Source organism: Neurospora crassa, linkage group I (assembly GCF_000182925.2).
Source record: "Neurospora crassa OR74A linkage group I, whole genome shotgun sequence".
Classification (NCBI taxonomy): Eukaryota; Fungi; Ascomycota; class Sordariomycetes; order Sordariales; family Sordariaceae; genus Neurospora; species Neurospora crassa.
The window spans coordinates 1584729-1595839 of NC_026501.1; the positions used below are offsets into that span (position 1 = coordinate 1584729).

General features: G+C 51.5%; 4 protein-coding genes across 4 annotated transcripts; all 4 read left to right on the forward strand.

Moving 5' to 3' along the window:
* The first annotated feature begins 849 nt into the window (after window positions 1–849).
* On the forward strand, window positions 850–2892 carry acw-11 (anchored cell wall protein-11). The gene is made up of 4 exons (XM_959570.3): window positions 850–1589; window positions 1652–1728; window positions 1799–1876; window positions 1934–2892. Exons 1-4 carry the CDS (start codon window positions 1475–1477, stop codon window positions 2249–2251), a joined length of 588 nt encoding a protein of 195 aa, XP_964663.1. The 5' UTR covers window positions 850–1474; the 3' UTR covers window positions 2252–2892.
* Window positions 2893–3133: 241 nt separating this feature from the next.
* On the forward strand, window positions 3134–4963 carry NCU02040 (hypothetical protein; the record flags this gene model as incomplete). The annotated part of the gene is made up of 1 exon (XM_959569.3): window positions 3134–4963. The coding sequence occupies one exon, from the start codon at window positions 3134–3136 to the stop codon at window positions 4961–4963; it is 1830 nt and encodes a 609-aa protein (XP_964662.3).
* A 1446-nt stretch (window positions 4964–6409) lies between these two features.
* On the forward strand, window positions 6410–9099 carry NCU02039 (hypothetical protein; the record flags this gene model as incomplete). The annotated part of the gene is made up of 2 exons (XM_959568.2): window positions 6410–8547; window positions 8621–9099. Exons 1-2 carry the CDS (start codon window positions 6918–6920, stop codon window positions 9097–9099), a joined length of 2109 nt encoding a protein of 702 aa, XP_964661.1. The 5' UTR covers window positions 6410–6917.
* A 201-nt stretch (window positions 9100–9300) lies between these two features.
* On the forward strand, window positions 9301–10352 carry NCU02038 (hypothetical protein; the record flags this gene model as incomplete). The annotated part of the gene is made up of 1 exon (XM_959567.3): window positions 9301–10352. The coding sequence occupies one exon, from the start codon at window positions 9301–9303 to the stop codon at window positions 10039–10041; it is 741 nt and encodes a 246-aa protein (XP_964660.1). The 3' UTR covers window positions 10042–10352.
* Between the last annotated feature and the right edge of the window lie 759 nt (window positions 10353–11111).

An 11111-nucleotide genomic window follows, 5' to 3' on the forward strand; every position in this document is an offset into this window, starting at 1 on the left:
GTTCGTCCCAAGTTCGTTCGATAGAAAATGGAATGGCTTTGACCGCCCGCGCTTGAGCATGACTAGAAAAATGCCACGGCCATGCCAACCCGCGCCGGAAACAGAGGAAGGCGGGTTGTTAGGCCAACATTTCCATCATCCCATGCCATCCGAGCAACTCCCAAGCGAAGAGCCATTGGTGCCGCATCTGTTATCATTTCTGGTTGGCCCGCGAACCCACGTCCCTTCGGGATTTCCCTTTCTTGATCCACATTAATTGCACTGTGATGTGACCGCCCTGGCTTGGCCCACGTCTGATATCTGTGTCACAAGTTTTCTACAGAGTTTTCTGAGAGAAATATAACGATGACGCTACCATCGCTATCAGAGGACGTTTCACCCACCGGAGCCATGTCAAATCGAGCAGCCGCGTGACCGTAGAAGACGGGCCAAGGAGACAGAACCGAGAATTCGGGAACGAAATGTTTGCATGGGCTCATTTCACCAGCTGCACGCTAGCATCGGTGCAAATCGGGGTTCCTGATGGCTGTCTCTCCTCGCGTCCAGTCTTTGGGGAGTCGCCGGTGGATCGTGAAAACGAAGGTGTCTTTGCACTCTTGCTCTTGCCCCACCGCCGAAGAACAGGCTCAGGTCTTGGGGGGACGGTCCTGAGCGGTTCTGCCCTGGGTTCAGCGCTCTCGGGCGTCCAGTCCGGCAGTCGCACCAGCCACAATTCTACCCACTGTCCAAGAATTGCCAAGCCACCTAGCGTTGCAGCGGATTTGCAAGGGGTCTTGGCCCGTTACCGTAGGTTTGCAGGGACGGAGTGCAGTCGGTATCAGTCGCTCTCATTGTGAGTTCGCGCTCTATCGTCGCCAGTGTCGCCCTCTTCCCGCCTCTGATTTTCCGCCTCTGGCCATGTACACTAATAAATCCAGGCCGTGAACGGGTGCCGGGAGCCGGGATCTATGACACTGTGTACACCTCTACACCAGTACACCTAGCGAGGTACCCAGGTCCTAGGGCGGCTACAACCAACGTTGACGGTGTGCGACCGTGACCCGGACGCAGCAGGTGGAAAGGCCGAGCTCCAATAAACACGCAGCAGCAAGGAGCAATTAAACCCGGCACTCGTCCTGCGTGCCTTCCCGTTTTGGGCTTCTTTCGAAAAACCGGGGGTGCCGTCCCGTCCCAGAATCGTTTCATTTCAGGTTCTCGTCGACACCGACCGCCGCGGCCTTCCATTGCACTTAATACCCGCCTCTCCCTTCTTATCTCTCCTCCCTCTCGTCTCTTCGTAATTTTTCCGTCTGCTTGTTCTGCGAACGCCACATATTCCCCGCCTTCACCATTCTCTCAGATTTTAATAACTAATCCAAACAATATCACGTCCGGGTTTTCCGACATCGATACATAATAGTCTCTACTTCACACCACCACCACCACAACAACAAACCTCAACTCATCACACACTCACCTCCCATCGCCAGTCACCATGCGTCAGAACATCATCTTCGTCGCGCTCTCCGCGCTCACCGCTGCCGTCGCCGCCCAGTCGTCCAACAGCAACCTCACCGTCCCCGTCGACTCTGTTAACCCGACCTTGAGGAGTATGTAACACAGTTTTCAAAAGTCGTGTTACCTCGAGATACTAACACCGTCTTGTCATCAGACCAGTGGTGTGTTGCCCAGTACAACACCTGCAAGATTCTTTGCGGCATGTCTGTCTCGAAGAACGACTGCGACCCGGTATGTTTTGACCATCTGAAGTACCGCTTAAGGAAGCATCACTGACCACAGGTTCCCTCTTTACTTATAGACGACGCTGGAATGGAGCTGCACTTGCAGTTCTGGCGTTTCCCCAGCTGTTGAGGAATACGAACAGACTGTACCTTTTGTAAGTGCCCCTCGGTCTTTGTTCTGGAAGCAAGGTTTCTGACGCGACGCCCTACAGCTCATGTGTGAATTCGCCTTCGACACCTGCATCGCCAACCACCCAAACGATTCCCAGGGTCAGGATAAGTGCGAGACGGACATCAGAGACAAGTGCGCTACCAAGCCGCCTGCCGCGATCAAGGTATCCTCGTCTAGCGCCGCTGCCACCACTTCCGCTGCCAAGCCCACCCAGACCAAGGACACTGCCGTTGAGACTTCCGCTGCCCCCGCTTCCTCGACCTCTGAAAGCTTTGCTGCTCCCACCAACGCTGCTGCCTTCCTCGGCAACGGTGTTGCTGCTGCCGCTGCTGGTGTCTTCGCCGCTGCCCTTCTCTAAGCAGTGCACCTCATGAAGGAATGACGGACGTTTGATACCTCGATGCTTCTCAAAAGTTTACTTTTTAGTTTGCTTTGGATGCGGCGGCGTTGAAGGTTGAATTCAGTTCTTTGTATCTACCCAAAAAGGACCCTCTCGGAAGGCTTGTAATCAGGCATGTATCGCGGCGGCAGTATCCACCTTGACACGAGGCAATAAGCTGAAAGGAAGCATTAATACGTACGCAGAGCGCCTAACGAGAGGAGGTCAGGTGTGATTAACAGAGCAGGAATGGGCGATTTAACGCATATCTTGGGTGGCAGGAAAGTACATGAGGGGTCTTGTACGTGCGTGGTTTGGTGCCCGTTTGGTTTGAGGATGAGAGACAGTCAAATACCCTTTATCTTAATTCATAGTTGTGACCCTCTATCCATTCTTTGAACCTCATTGTGAGTGTCGTGCCTTTCAATTCGAGAGAAAGGGATATAAATAAGCTGGTCAGTTGTCCTTGATGGGCTTTGTCGGCAACTGGTTGTCTAATAAGCCCTTTGTCTGCATTGAGTTTTCGCTGATAGAATTCTGGACAGAATCGTACTCAGCGAGATGGGTGGTTGCTTTGAAACAATGCGATTGTGAAAATAGAATTGCTATTTCCTGGCCCGCTTTGTCAGTAACTGATTGTTGATATAGTTCTTTGTCTACCTTGAATTGTTGCTGATAGAACTCTTTGAACAGGGCCGTACATAGCAAAAAAGCTGACTGCTTTTAAACAATCCGATTGTCAACATAGTATCTGTTCATGCCTGCTTGCTGTTCTTATCATCTTGTTTCGATCTTTCAACCAGTCACATACATATCTACCTTGACAAGTCAGGTAACGGCTGACATATTCTCACAATAGAAATGCCACCTAAAAGAGCAGCAAACGGAGCGGCTCCTAATCAGCCAGCTGCCCAAAGACGACGATTAGCACCAGCAGCTCCTTCTCCTTCTCCTTCCCCTCCCCCTTTCCCTCCTGCCCTAGCCCCCAGGTCACCCACTATAATTCCGGAGGAGATCAAAACGCAGCTTGTGCTCGCCGCCCTGACCACGCACGACGATGTCTGCGCTTTCGAGCTGTTTTGCTCGGACTGGAAGATCTGCAATCGACAGCGAGAAAAGCCCCAACTCGAGGAAATCCTGAGGAAGCTCAGAGTGGACGTGTACACGCCGAGCTCGCAAACACTAGGAGTAGTGCAGGCGGGGGGGCAGGGAGAAGAACAGTTTTATGGGGAGCTGAAGAGTTATTTTGCGGGACACTCGATGAGAAGAACGCAATGTCCACTCTTTGGGGAGGGAGCACATGGGTTCGAAAACAAACATTGTGAAAAGTGCGGATGCGTTCCGTTCCAAAAGGAGGTCATCATGGAAGGCGTTGGGGCGTGGGATACGGATTGGGAGGGGAAGTTGGATCCGGAGGCAAGGGGGTGGGAGGGAGGAGCAGTCTGGACGGGGAGGCTCAGGAAGGGAATGGGTTATCGTGGAAATGGAAGAGATGGGAGAAGAAAAGAGGTTGAGCCATGGGACCAAATGGTTGAGGAGGCGAGGACTAAGGGTATCAATGCCTACATGACAAGCATTAAGAATACGAGGATGGGGAAGTTTTTGGCGAGGGAGGTGAAGAGAGAGAGAACGCTCAGGTCGGACAGGTTGGTCGTCTTGAATCAGAGGGCGACGAAATGGTTGGGAAGATTTACGCAGAGAGGGTTGGGAAAACGGGTGCGTAGCGGGCTTGAGGGGATGATCAGTTGGGGAGACGAAATGGTTGGACTCTTGCCTTTCATCGAAGGGTTCACGGAGAGGTTTGACGACAACGGTTATTTGAGGGTGGCCACCGGTGCACCGGCGTCCTCGGCTGTTGCCGCTACCGTCAAAGCCAGACCCTTTAACCAGGTAAAGAAACATCTCTCCCCAGAACCTCCTAACCAAGACCCCTGGGTTCTATATAAACGTATCCGCCATCTCATGATCAACAGCGATCCCTATCTCAATCTGGAAGTAGGTATTGACTTCCCCCGTTATGGTATCATTCCTCCCACAGAACCACCGGCCGCCACGGTGCTGGCTAATATGGCAGGGGTCCGAGACCGTGTGTATTTTGAGCACATGGTGCCCTTGTACGTTGATTATCAGGCCTTGACAAATCTCGAGACACTCTACCTCGACTTGAGGCACGTTACAAAACGCAAATTCGGCACCACGCAGTTCCAGATGGAAGAGGTCCTACAGCTGGCTCGAAGGCTCGAAGGCAAGAACCTGCGATTGCTCGTCATTGCCGGACTGCGAACTGGAGGGGAGTATTGGTGGGGGGAGAGAGAGCTGAACATTGAGGAAATCGAGGGATTTGAGGTCCAGAATCCAGCGGACTGGAGGAATGTCAACTGGCTTTTGGAATTTAGAGGAGCGTTGAGGCCTGGGGGGAAGCTGATTCTGGTGGATTCGTATTTCAATGATTTTCCTTGGCTTCGACATTGGCCATGGACAAATCCGATGAACGCGGATGGGCCCATGCCACAAGGCCATGTACCTATGGGCGGGTTCCCGGTTTTCGTGAACAATTTCATTGACAACGAATCTGATGACAACGAAGATGATGACAACGAATTTGATAACGACGACTTTGATGACAACGAAGATGATGACTTGACGGAGGAAACATCATCGGAGGAAACATCATCGGAGGATTCAATATAAATGACCGACGAAGCGTGACAGCCCCCTAGCCAAAGCATCCAAGAAAGAGGTCTGGCTTAAGGTACAACAACGAAGGCAACAACAACGAAAATAATCGATATGAGACGTAGCACATTTGAATAGAGGATGAGAAAGGTCACGCGGTAGGATAGTTAGTGGTATATAAAAGCAATTGATGACAACTTCAAAAAATTGAAGATGAGGATATAAACTTGAAAGGACAGGCCAAAAAAGGTCGGGTTGTAGACAAAGTGACTGGACAAAGGCTGACATAAACGTGAACTGTCACTCTGGCTGAAGTACTTGATGATCGTCGTGTGTCTGCTTCATGTGAAGTTGAATGAATGATAGTCCCAATTCCGTCCAGTCAGACGTAACATTTTTTGTTTTTTTTTCCATTGCCCATCAAGAGATGAAACCCTGAGAACTCCCTTCTCATCTTGACCTCATCTTGTGCCAGGGGGTGTTTGATGGAGTCGAGATCTGGAGAGTGTGATCGGTGCTGTATAGACCAGATCCCCTGAATCTCCATCAAGGTCTTCATCGCCCTCGGAAGATGAACTCCGGCTCTGCATCAGAGCGAGGTAAATATCCACAAAGTGTATTCGAACCAGCGTTTGCGCAGGTAACCGCGCAGTGCGATTTGCTCGATCGTTGACATAGTGACATACATAGGTTCGTCAACCACAGCTGTTCAGGTTCCTGTTCCTGAGTTTGACATCCCGATGCCGAACTGATAGGCACGATACATAAAAGGCACATCATGTGCAAAAGTTCTCGGGCCGGGTCGACCAATACTATCAACTCCAAGATTCTCAGTTGTCCGTACAAAAAGCAGTGATCTCGAACATGGGATGCTGGATAACTTGTAAACGTTCAATCATCAATCAATATATGACAGGTGACATGCAATGCGGGGAACGCTTCAGGTTGTTCAGCTCCGGCATTTAAGTATCTTGAGGTGGTACAAGATACCCAACCCTCGCTTCGGGTTTCGCATGGTTCAATTGTGGCCTGGCTCATCCGTTCCATTCTCAAGGCCTGAGTCTGGATGCCCAAAATGACGGGATACATAGGTAGTGTTAGTAGACAAAGATGGGTCCGGTCCGTGATGGTGGCTGTCGAATTGGAAAATGGCGTACGTATTGAATGAACTGAACTTGAACATCGAACGCGATAACCAGGGCGACCTTTCTCGTCCACTGAGGTCAGGGTCGTTTGGCGTGGATCGATTGGCTGTGGTGAAGCCATGGCCAACGCCGTCAAGCCGTCAAGGGGAATCTGCATGCTCGCTGCAATGCTCATTGGCCAGCCGATCATATGGATGTCTTTCCATTGTGGGTTGGCAGTTGCTGAAGGTGCGTCGCCAGTCCCTCCTGCCTTGGTGGCAACCACTCATGAGAACTCGGTCGCACACTTTGCATCTGCCATTTGGATCGTTTGGACCACTTGGAGAGGTGTGCCTGCCCTGCTTTCGTGCCTTCCATTTGCGACGACTCAAGCCTGCATTCGACTCACTCACTCAGTCAGGCTGGCAAGTGGGTGCCGGGCATTATCGGCTATCGACGTCCTTCCGCTTTCCAAACCTTCGCCGTCTTTCCTTCATCCCAAGTCCACGGTTCCCAGTTGGATTGAGGTCCAAAATGGGTGCCATTCACCCCTCCGACCCCTCGCCAGACCTTTGCTTTCACTCCCATTCACTCCTCGCCCTAGACAGAGCTCGAATTTGCTTTGCGACGCGCAAGGTCACTCACTCAACCTTCCTCCACGAACCAGTCTTCTTCGCGAAACCATACTTTTCCCGGCTGACAAAGACACGCTGTCGCTTGCGCTCCTCACCATAAGCTCATCTTCCAAGAGCGTCACGTATTCAACAACACCCGGTTTCACAAGGAATCGAGAGTAGTGATGGAAAGAGGTTGCTTACAGCGGTCGCAAGGAGTTGTGGTTCGTTATGGCGCCTAGCAAGGACTCAAAGCGGGGCTCGAAAACCCCAGAAAGCAACATCAACAATAGTACTACGTCGAATTCCAACGGAGGAGGCGGCAATGCCAGCAGAGACTCTCGCCATACCGGCCTGTTCTTGCCTCTCTTCGGCTTGCGCCTGTCTCCACGCCACAAGCGTCGTATCGAGACCGAGCGGGATCGCATGCTGTCGGATCCGGATCGACACTCACACCTACGTCGCGGACGGATGACACCTCCAGCGCCAACTGTGGACGTCGAGCTAAAGCCTTTGGATGATCGACAACCGAACATGAAGTTCGCTCTGCGGCCCGGTTCTGTAGTCGCTAAGCTCGAACAGCTCGTTCGGCGCCGTTATCAAGACAAGGGTCATCCCATCGCCACGGCTGCTCACTTTGCTTTTTATGTGGACGGCAGAGTACTCAACCCCGAGGATGTGCTCCCTCCCACGTCTTTCAAGATCTGGTACCGCATGTCCAGATCTTCTGCCGAGGTTGACCAGTGGAAGTTCAGTCAGTACAAGGATGCGAACAACCAGCCAATTCCCCCAGAACTTGCGGCTCAACTCGTTCAGGCAATCGATACAGGCGGCGCCACGGTAGGCGAGTTGAGACGCAAAATTGCGGCTTTCATGTCCATCTCTGATCCGGACAGGGTGTTGCTGGTGGCTCGAGGGGGAACACGACCAGGTCAGTTGCAGGGAGACAGCTGGGTGGTTTCTGAAATCAAGCGACACTGGCTTTGTTGTTGGATTAGTTATCACATTACGCGGACGAACGCATATGCTGTGATCAATGGCCTTGGACGGCGCTACGTCTATCATCCCGAGTCGCATTACTTCTACGACGGCATGAGTGTTAGGCGCTGGCAACATCACCTTGATACCCGCCTGTTTCGGAATGTCCGCTCACGGGGAAAAACTGGTTTCAATGCTCACTGGTCGGAGATCATTTTGACGCTCAACGGTACGCGTGTCAGTAAGACTACACGCGTTTGTTGGGGAAAGACGTACGAGGTCGAACTTTCTGGTCAGGCTGCCAAAATCTTCTCGGCCGAGGAAGCTTGGCTTCTACCCGACGAAGCCTGCAGCGTTTGCCTTGACAGCAAGAATCTTAGCCTCATGGCATACAAGATCACATCTGGATGCAATCACAAGCCAACCATCTGCAACGCTTGTTTAAGCCAGTGGATTGCTTCGGAGCTGGAAACTAAGATGTGGGATCGGATTAAGTGTCCGGAGTGCCCTAAATCTCTCGAGTTCGCAGATGTCCAAAGAAACGCATCAAAAACCGTTTTCAGACGTTACGATGAGCTGGCTACTCGCGCAGCTCTCGGAAATATTCCCAACTTTCGATGGTGCAAATCGTCCAAGTGTAACTCCGGCCAAATAGACGATGTCAGATGCGTGCGCTTCAAGTGCAAGGCCTGTAAGAATTCACATTGCATCAAGCACGACGTACCATGGCACTCTGGCGAAACATGCGAGGAGTATGACAAGCGTAACACCCAAAAGAAGAAAGACGAAAGGGCATCCGAGGCAGAGATCACCAAGTCTAGCAAAAAGTGTCCATCGTGCAACAAGGCCGTCCACAAGTTTTCCGGTTGCAATCACATTACCTGTAAGTTCTGAATCATCGCAACCCCCCTCCTCGTCTTCCCGGATGATCGGTTACTAACTGTATATCCTGGCAGGTATCTGTTCTCATGAATGGTGCTATGTATGCCTCGCCCCGTTTCAGCGCAACGAGCATGGCTTTCTCTACTGTCGTCATAAACCCGAGTGTACGGAGCGGGACCCCTTTGTCGACCTGATAGACCCCCAGAATGCAAACGCCGACCCCCGCACGTTTTTCGAAGCCGCCAACCACGGTTTATTCCCGCCACAATTTTTCAGAAACCGCCTTCGAGTTGTCCGCGGCAGAGCTGCCCGACACCATCTTGAGGCCGGAGCCAATGAACTAGGCGTAGGGCAAATGGGACGTAACCTTAACCGCTTTCACCCCGACATGTTTCTCCCTCCTTGGATGCAGGAAGCAGACCGAGGGATGTTTGCGGGTGTTGCCGGTATCGCGGATCATGTTGCAAACGGAAACGGAAACGATCGCGACCCTATGCACGATATGAGGGTGTTGGCGCAAGATATGAGGGCAGCACGGAGAGAGCGGGCTTAGGTACTCCTTCTCGACGAACCTGGACTCAACGAATACGACATCACTCTCCATAGCTTCAGTGCCATGATCCTCGCCTCTCCAGATATGTGGGCGGCGTTCGTTGCCCATGAATGGACGCGCAGGACTGGCCATCCTCATCCGCCCCCTCCTGGACCCGAAGGAGCTCGCGACAACGATTTCGAGGAACGGTTTTCTGAAATAATGTGGGACTTGTGGCTCGACCTCGTTGTAGAGAGTGAAATGATGGAAGATGATGATGATGAACCGATGTTCTTTGGCCCACCTCGACCTCCGGCTTGGTTTCATTGGGAGCCTGGCCACGGCGAGCCGCCAGTCTTCCCTGCTGGACTTCTACCCATTGGTAGTGATTTTCAGGTAGATGACCTCCTTTGGGACGGTGCATCCCTGATTCTTCCTCAGGGCCCCGTCCCTGAGCCACGCGATGTCGATGATACAGCAGGTCCTTTCTGGGCCCCTGCCCCAGTGACCCTCCGTCAACATCATTTCCTCCCCAGAGAACAACCGACACACAATGAAGACGAACTCTTCCTGCAAACGCTAGAAGATGACATAGCCACAGACCCAGTCATTGATTCTCTGGACAATCTCTTATTGGATCGCCCCCCGTGGGCTCCTGACTTCCCTCTACCTCTCCAAGCGTCGATCCGCGATGTGGTGGATTTAGTCGACTCCGAACCCTCTCTTCCCCCTCCAGGCTGGCAAACTGCGCTGACTCTCCTTCGTCCCTGGTTTCACGAAGCGCCGTGGAGATTAGAGCCCGCGACCAATGTTCCCGGTCACATTGTCGGACGAGAAGAGCTTGTGTTGTGGATTGATGATGCTGTGGATGTTCTGATCAGGCGCAACAGGACACTTTTGCAGTTTATCAACTTTGATATCCGTCAGCAAATGGCTGTTGCACCAGACGCGCCTCGGCCGTGAGACACGGGTTGAGAAGCGAAGCCAAGCAGCCTGGAATGTGGATTGAGGAGTCCATCAAGATAATGATGACGGTCGGAAGCAGTATTAACTGTATGACATCGCAACTTGGACCTGTTGTACCTGTAACTATTACAAGTGTTATAACATGAGCTCTTCTCGCTTAGGACAGTTAGCCATAGTGTTGGACCTTTAGCCAGGGTTTTGGTCAACGAGGTCCTTTACCTTGTCCTTAACTATGTAAAGAATGGGAACTCGAACATCGGTACCGGAGTGTACCGATGTGGCGGTGTTATAGACACTTGTTTTTCTGATATTCAAGCTGAAGAGACATAATGGATCGCAACCACTCTCACGCAACATATCCATCCGATATCTAGTAGCCAGACTAGTAGTTGGGTCGGTGACGACCAGCGAATCCCTGGTGTTGTATGTTTTTTTCTTTTCGGGTTTTTTTTTTGTACTTTTTCGCCTTGGCTCCATCACTTCTTTTTCGTTCTCGTTTTGTAGTCTCAGATGTGTCCTGTCTGGTCGTGTTCCCTTTTGTTTTCTCTCGTGGTGGATATATGGGGGCTGTTACGATGTTGGAGGGAGTTGCGGATCTTGGCTTTGCATGATGTGCCTTAACGCAGGATTCTTGTGATGATGGAGTTTATCCAAATGTTGTTAAAATGCTAGAAACAAAGGCAAAATCTTTTCTCAAGAGAATTGTACCTGTTTGTGCTACTGAAAGATAAGACACTGGAGGATAATCACGCTTACGAATGACCTCTTTCAACGCGGCATGAACAACTGATTTGAAAACTCCATCTCCGGCATCTAGTCATCGATCTGGTAAACCACGGCGAGGTAATTCAAAAGGCTGGAAATAGGCTGATTGGAGACTGTGGGTGTCGGACGGCGCGTTGTCACGGGGTCTGCAGTACTGATCCAGAATCCCGGAAACCGGGCATTGTGGACATGGAGACTAGGAGAATCAAAGGGATGCTGCGAGTAAGTAGGTAGTTAGCGGATCTGTATCACACTTCAGTTAAGAACCTGGTTCTTTGTTTTTGCTCAGGCATTTGCCTACC

Excerpts from the sequence above, each read along its gene's own strand:
- acw-11 (XM_959570.3), top strand. The coding sequence starts at position 1,475 with ATGCGTCAGAACATCATCTTCGTCGCGCTCTCCGCGCTCACCGCTGCC. Across the intron at positions 1,590-1,651 it reads TGTTAACCCGACCTTGAGGA|ACCAGTGGTGTGTTGCCCAG; the intron begins GTATGTAACACA and ends TCTTGTCATCAG. Across the intron at positions 1,729-1,798 it reads CGAAGAACGACTGCGACCCG|ACGACGCTGGAATGGAGCTG; the intron begins GTATGTTTTGAC and ends CTTTACTTATAG.